We start from the raw sequence: 21,790 nt of genomic DNA, 5'->3' as shown, positions 1-21,790 counted from the left end.
ATTTTTTATTACTTTTGAGAAGGAAAAAGGGATGGGGGAGACAGGCTCACAGCACAGCCCCACAGGCAGGGGCACCAGCACAACCAAAGAGTGCAGTATGGCAAAGCCAGGGTCAGAGATTCCAAAACAGACATTGCTGGCAAAGCCCCCAGACCATGGAAGCATGCCATTGATCACCTACCTGCCTTCACCTTCTTCCAGCTCTTGGGGCATGGTTTTCCTCCTTCTTAAGACTCTGTGTAAGAACTGAGAGCCATGTACTACCACTCCATATTCCCAGGCTGAAAATCTTCAAATGAAGGGTGGCATAAGACATGGTCTGAACTCCTGTTTGAAGGGTAGAGAAAATCCCCTTAGTCCTTTCTGGGCAATTCCTACATATATTTGATGAGGGCACCTTTGTCCCACATGGCAGGTAACCAGTGTAGTGTTAATGGATTTCAGATGGGCCTTGAGGTTTTTAGATTAAAAAAAAAAATAATATCACTGATCCCAACAGTGTGGTTGCAAAACACTCTGGACAGTCAAGTTACCATGTAAGCTCTCCCCTCAAAGAGGAGCAACTCAGTTGGTGATGCTTTTAAGGGAGCCCAGACCAGCAGCGAAGAATTATGTTCAGACCATACCAGTCCTGGCCCACAGTGCCACAGCAGCAGGAACAAGAAACTGAATTAGAACCTTTTCTTTCAATTGTGAAAGTCTGAGCAGAAAGGAGGGTAAGACAGAGCCCATACTTCTCTAGACTAACCCAGAGAGAGTGCTCTTTAATGCAAATGAAATTTGAACTGAATTTGTAATTCAATGAGAAGTAGTAGCTTCAACAACAACAACAAAACCCACACCCTCGTGGAAAACCATTTATTTCATCTCTATTGTCTCCATGCAGAGCAGACCAATACAGATGAAGGGGGAAAATGCAAAAGAGCATCTGAAAAAATAGAACTAGAAAATACTATTCTCTCTGCATTTCCAAAAGTGACAAAGGTGGTGGAGCAATGCTCCATTTCCTCCCGAGGTTCTCCATCCTCAGCCCCAGGGCTGATGTAGTAGAAAACGAACAAGCCCTTCCCACCCCCCGCAAGCCCCATGCTACCTCCTAGCTGAGTATCTCCCAAAAACTGCAGACTGTCCAGGCCTGTGGTAGCAGCCAAGAAAAACAACTCAGAAATTCCTTCTTCAGTGTCATCCACTTCGCATTCCTGAATGCAAAATCCTGACGGTGGTTTTCAGTCTTGGCAAGGCTCGTGGCTGATGCAACAACACTAACGCATGGGCACTCACCTGGCAATGCCTCAACTTAAATACCAGCCTCATTTTGAGACAGACATCTTGGGAAAGAGCAGGCATGTCATTCTATGGAAAGCTGCTTCCGCCAGTGCCCTACTACAGCATCCGCTTAGCTTCAATCCCTGGGCAAGGGGGAGGAGGGTGGGAGGAAAAAACACCCCAAAGCTAGAACTAGAAAGTTAGCCTACTCCCCTAGTCCCAGCAGGCTGTTCAGATTAATCCTCCTTCCAGGAAAGCAGGTAGCAGATGCTACTCAGACTTTGTGACAACTGAATGACAGAGGGAGTAGTTGGCAAAGGAAGGCAACTTTGTAAAGAGGACAAAAAAAATTGCATTAAGCCTCCCTCCTTGTTGCAATGAAACTAGTTACTGATGTAAGCCTGGGGTAAGGAAAGCTGAAAAAATTGCAGGCAGCAGTTTACGGGCAGAGAAAACTGCAAGCATGAGCTCTTCAGCACTCTGAAAAGTAGGACGGGAGCTGTCGAAAAAAAAGAACTATGTCAACAGTTCAGGAATCTCTTGGGGAAGTAAATGCCTCTGCTGTGGGCAGCGTACCTGCATCTTGCTCTGACCCAAATCATCCTCCCATGGGAAGAGCCCTCTTGATAAGGCCCTGTGTAGACTGGAGAGCTGTACTGATTTACAAAAACTGTTTAAAGACAGAGCTGAGTTGGTGCAATTCACAATGTGGTAACTGTTTTGTGTCCAATGACTCTGCCAGTTCAATTAGACCTGTTTTTAAACAGATTTAAGCAAAGCAAGAATAAGCTTTGCAGAAGGGATGATCCAATAACTGTGCACAGCTCCATGGCAATAAAACACCCCCGGACAACGATGGCCTGGTCATCCCCGTGAGCTGGGATGTGGGCAAAGCACTGGAAATGTAATTTATTTTTATTGGTCTCAAATTGCCAAAAATTTTATCCCAAGCATCACACAACAGAAAACTCCTCTTAAGGCATACTTACTGTCACCCTTTCATATTCCCTTCTCTCCTTATTTAGCTCACAGCTTTTCCAGACCCATTTTTAAAAATCTTTTCACCAAGTTCCACCCTTCTCATTTCAACCTCCCTCCAGTATTATTTGCTACCATGCCCCTTCCTTTAAGGGCTGTCAGTATTATTTATCCAGCCATCCCGAGCAGACTAGCTCCACTGCAAGGTAAGAAGCCCAGAAATAGGCTACCGTCTATATTTTTGGTTATAGCATGCTCTTAAATAGTCTACACTGAACAGAGGGGAAGCTAACCCGGGGTTATTGGCTGCTGACCAGGCTGTAGTGTTCAGCTATTGCCCAAAGTGCCCAGACCCCTGCCATGACAGCCTAGGGCTGCTGTAGCATGCCAGGCAGGGCCAACATCCTACACCTCAAGAGAGCACTGAAACGTGGTGCGGGGCAGACAGTGGGTGAGTTGGGTCTCAAAGGTAGGCTCAGAGCCATGTTCTGCTAATAGTTATGAGGAGAGGGAGCTCAGTTGCAACGAACACGTGGCTTTCCTTCCAGATGTAGGTGAGCTGGTAGTATGGCAATAGAAGAAACATTTACTGACCATTTTTTCAGATAAACAGGCTGTGCTGGCTATTGGAGTGGCCTATCCTAAAGTGCCTCAAAAGCTTTTGGCTCTATTTCAAAATCAACAAATACAAAATAGACCAAAGAGGTGGACCGCTGAGGCTAATACTACCTTTAGGAACAACTGATGTCAACAAAAAGCCAGAGATCAAATTGGAAACGGTCTTTTCCCCCGTCTCATAGCACCGTAACTTCTCATGGGTAGGTAGTTCTGGCTAAAGCTGTTAGTTTATTTTTGATTTGCTATCCTTTTTCTGCCTCAGCCATTGGAGTGGTAGGAAAAGTCCCTCCTCTTCATCAGCTACAGGAATTGCCTCTGGTATTTTCACACAAGAGCTTGGGAGGTACAGTTCCATCAGAATGAACCAAATGAAACATTGTCCTTTTGCTGTGCAGCAGTTGTTCAGTTCGTTTCTGCTCACTGTATCTTTTGCTCCATAAAGCAAACAGACAAAAAAAAAAAACTGGAAGCCCTTAATGTGTGGATTTTAGCAGAACAGGGATAGGAGAGCCAGGGAACAAAGTCCTGCACACCCAGACCTCTTTGTCCCCTGCTTGTCACATTAGCAGCCAGATCTGCACGCACACACATAGGAATTGACATTAGTGTTCCTTATTGCTTTGTAACAGCTCAGAGTCACCGTGGCGGCTCTGGGAGGCATCATGGGGTCTGCGCAGAGGTCACTCGGTTGTGAGCGAGAGTAGCACCATGACTGTAATGCCTGTACACAGGAGCAGAATTTGCTGCAGGGAGTTCCTGGGAAAGAAACAGCAAAATTAGGAGAAGCCATAGACCAATCCCAATAGGCAGCAGGGTAGAGGCTCACAAACGGTTTGTTCTTTGCCCTTCCAAATCTACCACAAGGAGAATGCAACAGCTGTACGAAGCCACTACCACAGCTGAGAAGACTCTTTCCCAGCACCCCAAGCAAAGAAGTGGTCTATAAACTGGCAGGTATTTGTTCTACTCAGCTGCAAGGTCCCACCTCAGGCTTCAAAAACAATTTAAGCTGATTCAGTCATGCAGCTACCCAGCATATATTCCTGTCCTTTCTCTCACAAGAGAACCAGCTTAATCAGGCTGTAAGAAACCAGAATAACACAAATGAGGGGAGGCCAAATATACCGGAATATATATATATACCAGTGTAGAAGAGAGATGGCTGAGGTGGAATACCATAACGGAGTATGAAATGCTGAATGATAAAGTAAACTATTATTTTCTACTCACACAGCAACACAGCGGCATCTAATCAAAATTAGTAAGAGGCTAAAAAAACAAATAATAAGCATCATTTAACACAGTGCAGTCAAACTACACAAACTTGCTGCCAAAGGGAGATTGCAGAAGCCCGAAGTAATGGATAGGGTCAAAAAGGGATGAGAGAAGCATGTAAAGGATAGGTTCACATGTGGTTATCAGACACGCACACCTCTATGGGGCCCTGGTTCAGACAGTCCCTAAACCAGTACATGCCAGAAGCTGACAAGGCAGTCTGGGGAATGGGTCACCTTACTGGACATGTTTCTGAGCAACCTGCTCTAGCTGGTCAGGCTACATACTGCGTTAGCACAATCTTAGGAACTGACCCAGCTGAAGGTTCTCTTGTTTGATAGGGTCTTCGTAGTCCCATAAACACAATAGCTAGCACAGCAGTCTATCCAGGTTCCAGCCTTGCCTATGGGATTTAGAGAGCTGGTATTCATGTGCTCCCAGAACAGGCACAGGAAAGGGTTACATCCCTGCTCCCCGGCAGCAAGAACTGCTGCAGCAGAACAGGAGGGAGCACTTACCAAGGGTTCTTTTCCTCCAGGAGATCAGGCACAACATTTACCAAGGCAATATATAGAAATCCTCCAGAAGTGAAAGGGAGGATCCAGGCTACCGTTTCCCCTGCACAAAATACAGAAAGCTTTTGTTATTACTGAGACAAGGCCATGGAAGAGACCAGAGAAGGAAAAGAAGATACACACACGGGGATGATAGGCACCCCCCAGCATATTCTTACAGAGGTCCCAGGGATCCTTACCTGCTCCTTTTGGTGACTGAGCACATATTGCAAAGCAGGCTCCTAGAATCCCCCCTAGAGCTGTGGAAAGCTGCATCTTGGCTGCACTCCAGCGGTCAAAGCCAGCCCGAAGTAGGATTGCAAAGTCTCCAACCTAAGAAAACCAAGAGCTGACAGTTAATGAACATGAACATTCTCAGTCACAAAGGCAATCTGTAACACTACCAGTGCTTCAAGACTGTTTCTAGTTTTCCATGTTGCCAGTCTCCCAGAGGGAGCAGCTTTCAAACGGACAAGAAAACGTTACTCAGGCCCAGCCCTCCTCTTAGTAGATGAAGCACCCTTGTAATACCTCATGACAGCAGAATATAAAGCCCTCTCACCTCATGCGGGATTTCATGCAGGAGAATGGCCATTGTGGTTAGGAACCCAACCTGTAGCAGAGAAGAGAAGGTGATTAGGAAGCACTCCCCCAGCTTGGCAGATGACACTCATCAGCATGTCAAGGCCCCTTTCTCCAAGACTTATTACTCAGAGTTTAGAGCCAGTCAACAGAAGGACAGACGAGCTAAGCCTTCCCCTAATGCCAGTACAAATGACAAACATGTCCCAGGTTTGAAGAAGCTCTGCATCAGAGGGTCAGGATAGAGTTCCTTTATATTGTAGTCGCCATTTTCTCAAGAAAAGAGGAAACCATCACATCTTTGGGTTGTTTTTTTTTTTGCACGTTGCCTCACACTTGAGAACGGGCCTCTCCAGCTCAGAACAGAGCTGGTGGCAGAAACCTTACCTTTCTGCTAACCAGGAAGCTGGCTGCTACTGCCAGGCCATGTGTAAAGTTATCAATGGTGTTGGCCAGCAGATTGAGGTATCCGCTAATCTGCAAAGAGAAGGAAGAGCCCCTGATAAAGGAAGAGACATAACAAGATAAAAGAAAGCACATGGCTTAGACGCAGGTTATACAGAATCATGATCAAATGGGAAAGGTCAGGACATGGCACTTCTGGTGAAGATCTTAAACTATGCCAGGGCTCAAGTACAAATTGAATGTTATGTTTGGTTTTAGAGCAAACTAAGTTTTAGGATAAGCAAGAGTCTGAGATTAGGATAATCATCTTTGTCATTTACATAAGAACTCTAGAAACAGACAAAAGAGAAAGTAAAAAACAGAAAGCCAAAATGCAAAAATATATCTGATACTAAATCAAACCAATTTTAGGTGACACTGTAATCTATACAGGTGACTGGCTTCAAATGTGACCTGACCTTGTTTTCTAGTCATGTACTTCAATATCTAACTGTTAAATGCCTCCTCCTCAAAAGGTGGCAAGAACAATGCAACAGAACATGTTGCTGAAATAGCTTTTTATAACTAAATAAGTCTTCAAGCATTGTACTAAAAACGCTTGTGCTTGTGGGTTTGCTTTCCCTTAACAAAGAATAAAAAGAGAAACAGTGATGACAGTCACCAAAAAACCACTGACTAGAAGGCTGGATAGCATGTATGCGCATTTGCATATAAACATATCTCTTTATAATTATACGCATAGACAGCTTCCTTCCTCACAAGTCCATCTCCATATTAGACTTCCCTGTCATAACAACTATGGTCATCTCCAGCCAAATTCTGAGTATTTTACCTGAAGTGATTCATGAGGGTTCTACCCCAGCTCTTTTGCTCAAAGGTTTTTGGGATTTTTTTTTGCATTGGATTTAACAAAAGCTACTGCGCATGTGTTCTGAGATACTGCAGTTCACTATACAGCACTGCAGTTTGAATCTTTATCAAACTGGGTGTTAGCTAATACATTAGGCTGTCTCTGGACTGCAAGAACTAAGGTGGCATACATTAACCCCAGATACAGGGCAGGATCCAGTGAGCAGAGAGGAGAGACTGTCTAGAAACTGTGAGGCATTAACCTCTTCCTTTACCATAGCATCAGCTGCCAAAGTTCAGCTGGAAGAACACAAGTGCTGATGGGTTTCATGAGCCCTTTTTGGTCTTCTGCTTTTCCCTGTTTCTATCAAACACTGCTTGGGGCATCTTTTCTTCCTGCCATCTGTATGCCACAGGTCAGGTGGGGCTTTCTGTCAAGTCTCTCTCTCCAAAGCATCACCCTTCCACAGGGCACTTCTACTGCACAATCTCAGGACATCTTTATAGGGTCTAAACTTCTAGAAGTACATTGATGATTAAATATGAAAACAACGGATTAAGCAAAGCCTAACTACAGATAATGTTTAAGTAATAATCTAAATAACATCTCCACAATGGATGCAGAGGAAGTTCCCTGCATGTTTTTGTAAGAAGAAAAACACAAACCAATGCATGCAGGCAGACCCATGAACTTTTTTACTTCTCATGCCTCATTTTCAAATATGACTGCCTAAAATGTCTCCTTTTCATGTTGGGATTTCATGCGATTTGCATTTTCCCCACAGGATAGTAATAATTATTCACATAAATTTTACACAAAAATGCTTTCCCACACCACTGTATAGGCAAAAAATAGAATTAATGATTAAAACATTATGACTTTCTCTTGTCACTGGCTTGGGTAAAAGCTGTCACTGAAAGCAGCAAAGCCTTGGAGTGCTCAGAAATAAATTGGGTTGATTTGACAGTTTTGAGCCTCTGACATTTATATTCTGCGAATTCCTAATAGGATGTTCTCATTGCTCATAAAGAGCACAGCCAGATGAAGTGTTTATGTTCGTGCTTCAGAATTGATGTCACCGTGCAATAAAACATCCTTCTACAAATCAGCAAGGACCCTATGTACCACAATGAAAAAGAAAGAGTAAGCAAGGCAAAAGTACTCTGCAATGTTTTTACTTGTTGAAGGAATAAAGGCTGCAATGCAGGACAGAACTATCTATGTCTGAGCACAAAGGAAGCCTCTCACCTGCAGTTTTCAAGCTAGGACAAATTATTACAGCAGCAGCTAAAGAGCAGAAGTTCTAATATTCTAATATATATGGACAAAGGACAACTGATTACAGCTTCCGAATCATTAAGCCCTGAAAAGTGACTTTGTTTAAATAGTATCTTTCCCTTTTTGTTTTCTGAAAAGAAAAAAAAGAAAAAAGAAAAAAGAAAAAGGCGGGGTGGGGGTGTTACTGAGTGAATAATAGAATCAGGGTCTGGCTTGCTATGGCTTGCTTTCTTTGCAGGCACCTACTTTGCTCACTTCCAGCCAAAACTGTTTCCCTGCATGCCCCTTCCCCGCCCTGCACTGCATGACAGCTACTTCCCCACCAGGCAGGGGCAGCGAGACTTACCTGCTGATCTGCCAGCCAGGTGGACCTGCCAAGCAGCATGCAGCATCTAAGTTCCGCCAGAGTTTTTCAATAGGGCATTAATTTGCACTCCTCCTCTACCACCGTGCTGGTTTTTATAGAACTTGCAGAAATTTGATTACCCTCAAGACTTCTCTCCTGAACTTGAGTAAAATTAATTATGGGTTCAAAAGGTCTTGAAAATGAAGGGCAGAAGAGATGGACAGACAGATGGTAACAACTTGTGTCGTTATCTAAGGAAACAGGCTAACAACATAGGAATATTTTGGTAGTTTTGGTAATTTCCCTCCTACCAAAAAGACTATTAAAATACGCAAGATTATATGCTCAGAAGGTAGATAGTTCAAACTATACACATTTACTCATTAGTTTCTACTTCACACGTATTGACAACAGTCTATAAGACTGAACAGGCATGTTAGGATTTTAAAGCTAGAAGGGCTCTCCGTGGTTATCTAGACCTTCTACGTAACACAACTGGAAGAATCTCATTCAATTTCTGCAGGAAGCCCATTGTTTCTTACGCTACAGTGTACTTTGTAGAAACAATGGGCTTAAATCACAGCTTAAAGCTCATGAGTGACAAAGAATCTACTATGCCTCTAAGGTATGTTGGTCCACCAGCAAGTTACCCTCAGTTACGGAGTCGTCGTTCTAGTTGGCTACTGTTTGGTATAGCTTTAACTATTCAAATTTAGTCATGCCTTTTACATGGGTATTTGTATACTTTAAGTCACCCCTAATCTGTCAGATCTACAGAAAATAACTTTTTATCATGTACTGCAAACCTCAAAATAATTATTTCAACACTTTCCTGACCCTTTTACAAATTATCCATAGTATTTTGGATATGGTGAATAACACTGCTGGGAAAAGTCAGGTAACGCTTGCCTCTTCTCTTACATACTATTTCCTACTCATCCATCCTCCAGGCTGTAGCATCAAAATGGAAGAATATGTTCAAACAATTTCCTACTGTGATTCTCTACCTTTTTCCAAGGCATTGACCTCCTAGAAACTGTCTCTATCTTGTAAATATGTTCTGCATTCTTTAATATATTCTGTAATATTTGCATGTATCAAAACATGTTAAAACTTCAGCTTTTTTGATGAAGTTACTTGGTTACACTGACCTCATGCAGTCACAATGCATCATCTAAGTAATGTAGTATCTGCATATGTGAAGATACACTGTTATAAATAATCACTTAGAAAAATCATAAACCACCAGTGAACAGATTTGAGGGGGGCTGCATTAATCCACCCTGTTTATAATAACTGATTTTTAATACAGCTAATATTAGCAAACTTGATTTTGCACAGTACTAGTTTTGTTAGAATGTGGGAGAAAGTTATGTTTTATATACATTTGCCAGTGTCACTACCTTTATCAAACAATCTCATGACTGAATAAAAGGCGGAGGAAAATGGCTGGTTGATGAGAATTTATCTTCCATAAGATCATATCAATTAGCATGAATTACATTATTGTTTTTTACATTAGGCCCTGAACAACTGTGTCCCCTGTAAGTGTTGCATTTCTACTTGAAATCAATGGCAGATCGACCACCCTCTAAGTCCATAGTTCCTTATATAAACCTTTCTAAAATAATAGCACAATGTTTCATAACCCAGTAATACTGGTTTCTTCACCACTATCACCTTTAGAAACATCAGCGTGGCACCTTGCAGTTTATGCAGTGTTCTGTCCAGATTACATGAATATCAAAAATACCCAATGACCTCAGCATATCTTTCACATTGTGTAATAAGACCTATAAAGTAATAGCAAAACAGATTTAAAACAGAAAGACTGAAGAGCCTCCGACTGACCACATACCCAGGTTTGGGCTAGTTCATGCAAACACACTTCCTGTTCATAGTTACTCTCCTAGAATCTTGCACTTTTCCATGGCCTTTGAGACTCGAATTAGAGGTCCTCCTTCACCAAAGCAGTAATTTACTCTCTTGCTTGTAATGTTCACCCAAACAGGGGTTTTCACATTGCAAGGATAGTAACATAAAACTGAAAGCAAAGCCAATCTAAAGGCTGGCTACTGCCCAATGGTACAGTACTGTTTTTCCCTCCTCCACCTCCAATCCTATAAGCTTGCTGATCTACCTTATCCCAGCACTGCAGGCTACCTGTCTACATGCCAGGCTGATTCAAGAAGGTAAGTTAGGAGAGAAATGAACCTATGGGGGTGGGGGAAGAAAAAGATCATTTTTTGCCTGTGTAGCTCCTAGAATAGGCTTCCCGTGGGGTCAGATGAAGTCCAGTGCAAAGGAAGCAATGGGAAGTACCGGTTTGGAGGCAGAAGTGGACAAGAGGCCCTTTTTGGCAGCAGATAAACTGCTGACCTGAGAAACTGAACTTTTTTAAGTTTTACAGTGGATAGCTTCAACTGTCCAAAAGGTGCCTTAGAATGAAATGTGCAGCTCACAATGGATACAACGGAGGCACCAGAGAACATGGCACAAAAATTTAAGCAAATAAAGATATAATGGCTATAAGATGTAGAGTAATAAAATGTAAAAGTACTTTGGTCTCAGGATTCAGCCAAAAAGCACATCAGACTTATGCCTTCACAATAATGACTTTGCCTCTTCTGCATAAGCTGTGCAGATTTTTCTGAGTCTGCTATTTCCTCCCCACTGTAACTTATACAGACACTTTGATAGACCCAAGTTAAGCACAACTCACTCAGATACAGAGTTCCCCGTTCAGGCACAGTTCTTTCCACAGACAACTCACCCTCCTGACCAAATTTTAAAATATGTGCCCCAAAAACATAAGATGCGAAGCATCTAGGAAAGGTCAGTTTGTGGGTCTCCCACCTTGATTCTGTTGTCTGTTGGGCAAGACTGGAGAGAGGAGCCATTACACTGAGTTGAACCTGTTCCTGCTCTTTGGGATTGGCCTGTCACCTTTGAAAGGGGGTAGCCGCTTCCATTGGGAATCTTTCCAGCCAGTGCTTTGGAATCACAGCCCTAAAAGAGGGGAAAACAATTGTCATTGCCTTTTTGTCAGTGATGAATGAGCATGAATCAGGGTCAGAAATCCAATCTTTACCCTTAATCCTTTTGTCTTTACAATGCAAATCAGCAACTTTGGTACCCCAGCCTAATAACAACTGCCAGAAATGAGACAGATGTTAGACAGCATTTTGTGACATCTGCACTGTGAGACAAGAACAAAGACTTCCCCAATCACCAAGAAAAGGAAAGTGGAAAGAGAGGAGGAATTGGAGTCACATCCCCTTGGCATGAGCCAGGTTTCACTGGAAAGATGAGGGACCGAGCCTGCTGGCAGCTGCTGCCCAGAAATATACAGCTCCATCTGGGCAGGGAATCAGGGAAAAACCAAAAGTCTTGCTCTCTCCTGTGCCTTAGAATAACTAACTCTAGAGAATTACTCTATAGCTGGGATTGTCAGCTTCCAAACAACAAAATGTTCATCTCAGACTACACTCTGTCAGTGACAAGATTAAGTTCCTTTCAGACTTTAAAGTCTCATGTTAAGTCAAAGAAACACCTACTCGCTCTTATGCAGTGCCTGACCTGCAGTTTCGCCTCTCAAAAGTCATGGCATAGCAAGGACTGAACAGTCTATAGGAGTTGCTGCTAGGAGTTGTGCAGATGTCTGAGGTCTACCTGCTCTCCTCTACCTTAGAATTACCTTCTGATACCTCCGTCTACAAGGCCCTTTGCAGGTGGGCGACTCTTCTCTGAACCATTACCTGGCCAACCATAAACCCCTTCTACCACACAAAGTTACCCAGACAAATGCCTGGTCAGGCCATATCCAAGAAGAGTGGGCAGTGAGGAACACCTTCCAGAAATGGCTGGTCTTTGTCATGGCTGAGAGCCCAGATGGGGAGTGAGTCACAATGGGTCAGTGGAACATGAATCAGCAAGCTGTCGTCCCTAAAAGCATACCTGAGCAAGAGTCTCAACTGCAGAGGACTCCAGCTCCCAGTCCCCGTAAAAGGGGGGCTCTCTTAAATACATATCACATCAAGAACAAAACCAGCTCAGAGGTGAGAAATTTCAGCTAAAACAACAAAACCAAAGCCTGGAGATGAAACACCTTCTTCTAGAGCCCAGTGTGAAACAAGCGGCAAAGAGTTCCCAAAGGGCATTGACAAGCTACTCACAGCTTCAGGATCATTTGCTGAGCCTGTCAGATAGGGCAGATGAGGTGTTTAGTACAGCGCTCCAAACATAACAGCGCTCCCTCCCCTCTGGCTGCTAACTTACCACACCAGGGCACTCCTCCTCTTCTTTCTCTAGGAAGATCTTCTCTAGCACCAGGAAGGTCAGGAAACCAATGATCACCCAGAGACCCAGAAGCTTCTGTTGCTGAAAGCTCTGCCCTTCTCCTGAGGGAAAAGGGAGAAAACTTCATGTCCCTGTCAAGTACACAGTGTTTCCCACATGTGAACCCACCCCACCCCAGAGAGTTTAATCAGCAGTTCCAAGACAAAAACCAAGAAACAACAGACAATGGAAACACCTCCTGTGAGGAATAAGGAGCAAACATATCTTACAGCAAATTAGCTTAACTTGCTCATTCTTGATCTAACAGCTATCCTGATCTCAGGACACTCAGGATGAGAGCCCCCACCCTTTCGCTTCAATAGGGCAATCCAGAATATTTCCTGACAACACTGGGAATTTCCTTGAGATCCAGAGGCAAGCGAAGATTATTACATCAACAAAAATCCTGCAGCTGTATCCACTGAGCAGCAAGCCCTGACATGAATTCTGCCATTAGTGGAGCTACAGACTCACCTTCCCCTTTCTGCCACACCTGGGTTAGTTATTAAGCCCAAAGCTATAAACTTTCTTTTCAGTTACAGCCAAGCTTGTGAGATATTCATCCATTCAGCCTTGCTGCAGAAATGGAGCTTGCATTACAGTGGAAGAACAGAACAACTCTGTAACCGGGCTTACATGGGTCAAGGGAACCTTTATGCTTCAGGACAGTCTGGCAGAAGCAAACAAGCTAGAGCAGGAAGACAGAGTCATTTGGGAACCACTGTAGAAAGGGGAAAAAAAGGACAGGAGGTTGCACTGGCAGTGCCAGAGCCACAAGCAAGAAGAGGACCAAAGGCCCAGCAGATTTGAAATGCCAGGATGTAGGTGCAAGGAAGCCTGGGAAACCCAGGGCATCTTTTTCCCCCTCTCACATTTTCAGTGGGGAAATGATTTCTTGGTTCCTCAACAGGTGGGATGCAGCAGCAGTTGCCTTCTATGCTATCAGTTTGCTGAAGCAGAGAGATACAATCACTACAGGGTTCAACAACCCTGGCTATCTGAGGGCGAAGGACATAAACACCCAAACAGTGTTTAGTTCACTGACGAACATGGGTTTCTGTCACCTGGATTTCTTTTTTTCTTCCCCTGCTGCATCTTAGTCATGGCTCTATGGACAATTTTCCATGACTTCTCCTTGAGCAAAGATTGAGGGCAATACTTCTGAGCTCCCATAGATCGAAGTACCCAGCAGAGGAGCCCCAGTTAGTCCCAAGAAAGAGGCTCTAGGAGTAACACTTGTTAGAGGGACAGATTTGTAGACAAGATGCATCTGCTCGGACAGAATCCCAACCTGAGATGGCGCACATGTTCATGTACCAGACCACACACACATTCATAACTTTCCATTAGGTTAAAGAAGCATTCCCTTTCATTACAGAAAGGACAAAGGAAAATCAACAGAGATCTACAGGAGCCCAAGGCAAGATAGGAAAAGTTGATAGATGAGAAATCCATTGCAAGTTACTAAACAAAGAAACCAAGGCCAACTCAGGAAGCCTCCAATCTCAAAACCTTTGGAGGTCTGCAGAGTACAAAGATCAAGTATTACATATGTTTTTATTGTTCTTATATCCTTCCCTAGGTATTTTCAAACACATTGTTTGAAAGAGAATACCAACCTAGACCAGTTTTGGGGCTGACCCAGCCTGGCTGGTCTTGTGTCTTTGAGATGGAACAGTCTCAAAAAAAGTAGCAGTAGGCATAGCACGGACTGCTTCTAGGCACATAAGGCTTTCATACCTGTTGTTGCACTGCATGTGTAGGCCCAGGCTTCAGGAAGCAAGTGCAGAAACACATTCCCCAGTAGCCCACCAATTGCAAAACTCAACAACTGCTTCAAACGGTGTGATCCAGCTACAAAAAAAAAAACAAACCACAACAAAACAAAGAAAAAAAAACAACACAAAAAACCTGATCACAAGTCATCCAGGAGCCAAAACATCTCCAGCCGAGATTTTGCACAAAGAGACCTAAATTGGAAGCATCTGCAAAGCAAGCTTTCAAAAGAGAGAGCTCCAGCTTATAGCTGGAATGCTACAAGAAAAAACCCTTGAACCACTTGTCTGGGTCAGCAGTGTGTGGGAGGGTCCTGGAGCAAGCAGGGTGCAAAGCAAAATACTTTTTGTACAGGCTCTGTCCAGGGCTTGCATTTGTTCAAGGGCTTCCTATCAAATTGCCAGGTACGGACTAAAGCACCAGAAATGGACCGTCTACTGCAAAGGACAATATTTCTGTGACAAGGTCCAGTTCATCACTGTGCTGTTGAGTCACAACCCAGGACTTTCAATTTCAGAAAGGCTAATGCAGGTAGCAGGCTTACCTTCTGACCGCAGAGCGGCACCTGTCTCAAATGGGATCACCAGCAAGGGGAAGACGCCACTCAGCCCCACTATGAATGAACCGATGAGGGAACAGATCCAGGCATCCAGCCGCTCGCTGCTGAAAATATTTCCCCAGGATTCTGCCTCCTTCTCACACAGAGGACCAGAACTGGCAGCAACATGACTCCTCAGGAGCTGCTGAGCTTCACAGGCCACGACCAGAAACAAGGAGAGTGTTCCATCAAGCAGAAGCTTTTGTTTTGTCATCGCTAAGTGGCCTCAGCCGGGCTGGCTGATCTCTGAAAAGAGCAGGGGAGAGCAGCGCTGAGAGCATGCCCAAGACTCCCTCCCACCATCCCAGAGGAAAGGCCTCGGTCACACCATCCCCGCTCTCAGCACCTTAACAGAGGTGCGTATCCCCACAACAAACATCTGAAACTCTTCCTGATTTCAAAGACCACTAAAGAACAGAGAGGCTGTTTGTTGTCAGGTGTATGAAAATGCACGTGAGACATCTGGCTTTCAGCATCTCCCCTTAGGTGGGCCGGGCAAGGACTCCAAGCAGCCTTGTCCTTGCCCTTCAGTGTCCCAAGGCTTCACAGAAAGGTATTGACCAGAGATGCTACCCAGATAAGTCTTCTCTTTGCCACGGAACAGCATCCATGTAACAAATTAGGACGCAAGACAGGCAACATAACAGAGGTCCATAAAATCATAAGTGGTGTAAAGACAGTGAACAGGGGTAGATTATTCACTGTCTCTTCAGACATAAGTGCTAACAGCCCTCACACGAAGCCAGTGAGGGTCAGCTTCAAAACAAAACAAACAAACGTGACTCTTCACCAGCAGGTAACTTGTGTGGTACTATTTCTCCAAAAATGATGGTAAATCTTACATGGATTCAACAAAAGACAGGACAAGTACTAGAAAGACAAATCTATTGATTGTTCATGGTCAGACAGCTCACATTAGTTTCAGGAAATCCCCTTATCTGCAAGGAGCTGGAGGCTGGAAGAATAGTTGGAAAATACCATATATACTTGTCCTATTTTTATTCTTTCCTAGAAGGATACTGGCTTAGACGGTCTCTTAGTTAAAAATCAGCACAGCTGTTACTAAGAACTCTTCAGTCACAAGAAAACTGGAGAACAGCAGGCACGTTAGAAGAGGAAAATAAAGATAATTACAGAAAAGGAAAGTACAAATGCTCCTCAGTCTCCAGAAGAAAAAGTGAAATGTGACAAGCAAAATTAATTTGGAAATGGGAGTAAAGAGTGGGTTAGAAAAGAACAACTTGACAAGTGTTCACAAAACAGCTGTTGATTGGGAGAAAATAACAGCATTCACATGGAAGCATGTAAGAAACTAGTCAAAGTAATCTCTGAAGCATTAGTGACCATCTTTGAAAATTTACAGGAATATGGTAAGGCCACAGAAGGCTGGAGAAGCATCATGCCTCACCTACCTTTATACAAATAAAAAAAAAGGTGGGAGAAGACTTAAGAAGTTACAGACCAGTAACTTCAATCCTCTGAAAGATTCTTGATCAAGTTAAATGATCAGTTTGTAGTTACCTATAAGATAAGAAAGTGATAAAGATAGCAAAGCATTAAGTAACATCCAGACAGAAAGGGGCCTGAAATCAAGACAAAATCCAGGGTGTTGGAACCCTTCTAAGAGCTCACTGCAGCTGAAAAGGGCAGGCCTGCCCCTTGTCCCCCCCTCCTCATCCCCATCAAGCACCCCCTTGCTGTGCTCATGCCTGACTCCATGAGTGAGCAGGGTCAGAACAAACTAGCAGGAAAAACTGGGTTTTTTAAAGGCTCGGCCCTTTTCCAGCTTCAGTCCCTGCACTAGATCACTGCAGGAGGAAGGCTCAGCTGCAGTGAGCAACCAAAAAGAAAAGCGAAGGACAGGGTCTCGTGGCTCCCGTGAAGGAGGACACTGAGCTCCAAGCACAGTGACCACAGACATCCAGAGCAGGCAGGATGCAAGAAGCAACCAGCGAAGATGCTGGCTTGGCTAGCTATGGAAGAACCACTAAAAGTTTTTGTAGCAAGATAACATCTGATCAAGTGTAAACTCTACTGACCCATACAAAACCCAGAACTTTTTTTTTTTTAACAAGAAAAAAAAAATCCCTCAACATAGCGTAGCTCAGGATTTTATGGCATCTTATTGCAGTGTTTTGATCTGGCTGCAGGAACCCTAGACCTACCTATAGTATACTATCAAACCAATCTCAGTAAAGATCAGTACAAAACTGTATACTAAGGGAAACAAACAAAAAAAAAAATCAAATGGACATGACAAAATAGTAACTCCAATGTGCCAGAAAAAAAACCTGCATACATGCATTACATTGATTCAGAAATTACTTCCAAGCCAGCAACATAAGCCTGCGACAGAGTAGGCAAATGACATCCTGGGACCAACGTAAGCCTGCTACAAAATAGACGAATGATACTCTGGAACATATTAATAGCTACAGTGTAGGTGTGACACAGAAGCAGGGATTCTGTTCTGCTCCACACAAGTGAAACTTTAACCTCCAGACTGCACTTGGCCTCACGTACACTCCTTCATAAAACAGATGCAAAAGTTAGAGGCATTCCAGTGGAAAGAAACAAAAATTAGAGTGTAGAAAGCATGACCTGGAAAAAGCAACTGAAGGACCTGGGTGTGTTTAGTCTTAAAAAGAACACTGAAGGGAACAGAACAGTCTGCATACATTAAAAGTCACAAAAAAGGGGAAAGCGCTCAACTCTTCTTCCACATTGTGGCATCAGCTCAAAAGGTAAACGAGATTCAGCCTGGATACAGAGAAACAAATGTATATAGTGCCAAAGTGATGATATAGTAAAACCGGTTATCTATGTTGCAGAATCTCCAGCACTGTTTGTTTTGGTTTTCTCTTTTGAGAAAAAGAATAAACACCTGATGCAGATGCTGTTTCATTGCACAGACTAGATGGCTTCTTGAAGTCCCTCCAGTCCTACACCTGTGATTCAAGAAAGCCAGTGAGATCTTTTTTTCTACCAGCAGGAATCTACCAAAGGGGGCAGGTTTTCAGCTGTAAATCACTTCTGGCACAACCACTTAAAAAAAAAAAATAGGGAAGAGGGGGATGGCTGCAAGGGACATTTTCCCCTCTCACAGCACTCCACACACCAGTTCAACTCAGACTCTGAAATTAATAGGTGCTCAGCTGCAAGGAGAGCCTGATGGGCCAGAGGTGCCGCCCTCTGCCCCGCTCCACCACACAAACGCATCTGGGATACTGCCAGGCTCCCCTCACAGCGATGCAAACAGACACACACAGCTATGGCAAAACTATGCCACCCACCAACCCCCCAAGTTTCTCCCGGGGAAAACCAAAAACAAAATCAACAAAACAAACACAAGAAGATAGGAAGTTCTTAAAATGTTAGCTGTCCCCTAACTGAACAGTTTCTTCTGTCCTGAGTACCCATACAGGCTGAAGCCCCGGGCAACAGAGGCATCTGCACAGGAAGGTGACGGGACTCTTCAGGCAGATTGCACCAGCCACAGTCTGTCTGCTTACTAGCTGCTGCATAACAACTTGCAGTTAGAGAATTTCCTGCTTTAAAAAAAAAAAAAGACAGGCACCCCTTCCAACCCCAGAGCAGGCCCGATGGACGTCCTCTTCCTTTGTGACACAATTAGACCTAGAAAATTACTGAGAACAGCTTACTGTGAGGAGCAGATAACAAACAAATCAGGATTTATACAACCACCACATGCCTACGAGGAGGCAACAAACACACACAGCAAAACAACTGCTCCGCAGCTTGGCGAGGATGGGAAGCGGCACAGACTGGCGGCTTCTGCAACACTGTCATCACAAAGTTAACAGCTTTTGAGAAAGCCTGGAAAAGAAATCATTGCAGCTCATGCAACAGGTCCATTTCTTCCATCTCGTTGTCCACGCTCACAGCCCACATCTGCTCCAATGGATACCTGAAAGGGTCTCTGAGACTAAGTGACCAAAATCTTGGAGAGGGGCAGTAGCATGCAGGGCAAATAGCATGTCCAGGGCTCAGAAAATAGGCTGCAACACCTGGCTGCATGTCCTTCTTCTAGCAGTAAAAGGGACCAGCTTCCTCCAAAAAGGGATGGTGTTGGACAACAAATGGGCATAAAGGGATAGAAAACTGATTCTCATAATTTTGTGTCAACTTTCTGTGGCCCGTGGGTCTTCTCTTGTTACTCACACAGGGAAAACCAGTACATTTCTTTACATCTGCACTGCCTGACCCTCATTACCTTGTAGCTCAAGAACATCCCCATATCTCATGCAATAAATTCCTGATGCTTATAAAACATCTGTGAGGAACTTGGTGCATCATCCAGGACACACCTGAACTGATCTCTGTGCCAAGCTAATTATTTAGGGCATATTCCCAGCATTGGCTTCTTCCTAACTTATCGTAGCCACTTGCTCTAAAACACACGCTTTCTATCTCTACAGCCCCTCTGCTCCTCTCTCTCAGTAGTACACACTCTTCATGAGATGTTAAGTTCACCTAATGTTTCTGAAGTCTCTAAATTCAAACAGGTTGCTCCTAGACAAATATTTAAGGGGAACAAAAGGAACAGTCAAGATGTTGTCCTAGGGGAAAAAAAAAAGCTCCAGAGGGAAAATAATATCCTGCCACCACAGTTGCCAAGGGTGGAAGAAATCTTTACCTACCCCTAATTTTAGACAACAGCATCTGTTTTAGGAACTCAGCTAGAGAATGTCTTGAGAAATTTCTAGAGAAAGCAGCTGCAGGTTCTCAGAGGAGCCTGTGGCCACTAGAAGGGAGAGGCATAAGAAGGTTTATAGAGAGGTGTTTTTCTCAAGAAGGGTATATGACCTATTTAGCAACATGCACGGGAGAGAAACAGGCAGTGCAGCATTTACTCATCAGTTTTGACAACGCTGCTGTTCGGGATGACAGCTCCCAGCTGTGCCAGATGAGAACCCAGTCACCATTACCACTGGCAGCCCTCTCTGGAGCACCACGTGTCCCACACAGGTCTCTGAGCTGCACATTCAGGAGTCAGGTCTAATCAGCTCCTTCTACAACAGCCTCAGGACTGGAATAACTGTGAGGCCTTCCCAGCTCAGGAAGAAGAAACTAATGACAATTTGCCGTTTACACACCCCTGAGTGGGGGCCAGGGGTGGCTGCACACCAAGCCGTGAGAAGAGCTCCTGCCCTACTCCCAAGAGGCTCCCGGGGCCTCCCCCACCTCACAGTGCTCACTGAGCACCTCCCTACCAGGCAGTGCCTGAGAAAACACAGAAAAAACTTTAAATGCCAAGGCAAAAACCTATCAGAAAAGAGAAAATCAAATATTGACACAACAACAATTCCTGCAGCAACCCATCTCCTCCCCTGCCAGACACTCTGCCTTTTCAGACCACACAGTTTCATCCCTGTCTCGGCACAATTGCTCATTGCTGCACAATGACATCTTAGACGTTGCTGAGAGGAAAAAATATGGAAAAGTCCTTTTTGCAAGTGTTTTCCCTGGAAGCCGACTGCCTGGTCTTACAGTTGCAAGAGAGTACTGCATGGAATAGAAAAAAGTTCTTTTCCAGGGAGGAAGCATAATTTTCAGCCAAAAAATTCTCCATGAGCCACCTCCCTCCGTTAGCCCCGTGGAGAGCTTTGAATTCCTCCTGGAAGCCGTGACCTCGGTGGAGGCACAAAAGGTCTTGGGTTCCGCTCCCCCTTCTCCCTCAGTCGCGGCCCATCTTTAGGGAACGCGCTGCTCTGGTGGGACCCTCCCCTCCTCCTCCATCCCTCTCACAAAAACCAACCCACTTTGCACAGAGACTCACACTTCTGCGAATCATGCCCATCACGGCACACGCAGCTAAAAGCTGGAGACACGCAGGATTAACAATGGGGTGCCGCAGAGCAGAGCAGATGACAGCAGGCAAACCCCAGGGCTGGCAAGGCAGGCAGCTCGACCACCGACGGAACGCGGGCGGGGTTTGGGGGACAGCGACTCCTTCCCCATCCCACCCAGAAGGGAAGAGGAAAGTTTGCGGGCCAGGGAATGGCGTTCAACCAACCCCTCAGGGCTGGGTGAGATTTGAGAGGAATCACCGGGGGGGTGGGGGGCCGAGGCAGAGGCCTGGCTGAACCCCCGCCCCGCCGAGCGGTCACCCGGGGCCGCAGCCCGGGTCAGGCTCCGGTAGAGCCCTTGGCCCCGCGAATGACGCCTGGCGGGACGGACAGCGCGGTTTTTCCACGAGAGGAATACTGACCGATGCGAAGCGAGACACATGAGCCGGGAGAGGCGGGGAGGGGGGGATAATTAACCCTGTCCTCGCACCCTATTACACTAGGACGCTACCTGCCCCCCCGGGTCCGTGGGCCCCCGCGGCCACGCAGAGCCCGGGCAGCCCGCGAAGCCTGTTCCCGAGCCGGGACAGCCTTCCCACGCCGCTCGACCCGCGGGGGCGGCGGGGAACGGGGCACCCCCCCGGCACTGAGACCCTCCCGCCGCGGCCGGAGTAGCGACTCCCGAAAACTTTCTCAGCCGACCCCCGGGAGCCACAGCGGCAGCCGCACGCCGCCGCTCCCCCGGCAAGCTGCAGCCGCGGTGGGCTGGACGGGGAGCACGCCGGGCCCAGGAGCCCGCCGCCTCACCGGGCCGGGGCACGGCTGGCCGGCAGCGGTGGCCCGCCCAGGCCATGCCCCCCCCCCCCCACGTCTTTCCCAAACTTGCTCCAGGCCCCGCCGGTACCGTACTGGGCCCCACCGCCCCTCCTCACTCCGTCCCGGCGACCGCCCCCCACACCAGCTCCCCGATCGCGAAGCCGCCGTTACCGTGCGCCGCCGCCGCCGCGCCCGGGCCCGCCGCTGCCATCCAGCCGCGGCTCGGCGAGGGATGTGCCCCGCCCGGCGGCCCCACAGCTCCGCCCCGCCCCGGCTGGCCACGTCGGTGCCGGCCTCCTC

At 45.7% G+C, this 21,790-nt stretch overlaps 1 protein-coding gene across 2 annotated transcripts; it reads right to left on the bottom strand.

Moving 5' to 3' along the window:
* Nucleotides 1-844: 844 nt before the first annotated feature.
* On the bottom strand, nt 845-21,768 carry SLC39A13 (solute carrier family 39 member 13). Of its 2 annotated transcripts, XM_064462672.1 has the most exons (10): nt 21,662-21,768; nt 14,811-15,110; nt 14,231-14,344; nt 12,431-12,552; nt 11,009-11,161; nt 5,661-5,750; nt 5,254-5,304; nt 4,892-5,024; nt 4,656-4,755; nt 845-3,618 (listed from the first exon to the last, which is right to left on the bottom strand). In XM_064462672.1, exons 2-10 carry the CDS (start codon nt 15,076-15,078, stop codon nt 3,543-3,545), a joined length of 1,107 nt encoding a protein of 368 aa, XP_064318742.1. In that variant the 5' UTR covers nt 15,079-15,110; nt 21,662-21,768; the 3' UTR covers nt 845-3,542. The 2 variants fall into 2 exon arrangements, with proteins under 2 accessions (XP_064318742.1, XP_064318743.1); XM_064462673.1 differs by lacking the exon at nt 5,661-5,750.
* Between the last annotated feature and the right edge of the window lie 22 nt (nt 21,769-21,790).

Source organism: Phalacrocorax carbo, chromosome 10, assembly GCF_963921805.1.
Source record: "Phalacrocorax carbo chromosome 10, bPhaCar2.1, whole genome shotgun sequence".
Taxonomy (NCBI): Eukaryota; Metazoa; Chordata; class Aves; order Suliformes; family Phalacrocoracidae; genus Phalacrocorax; species Phalacrocorax carbo.
This window is presented reverse-complemented; position numbering and strand designations above follow the sequence as displayed.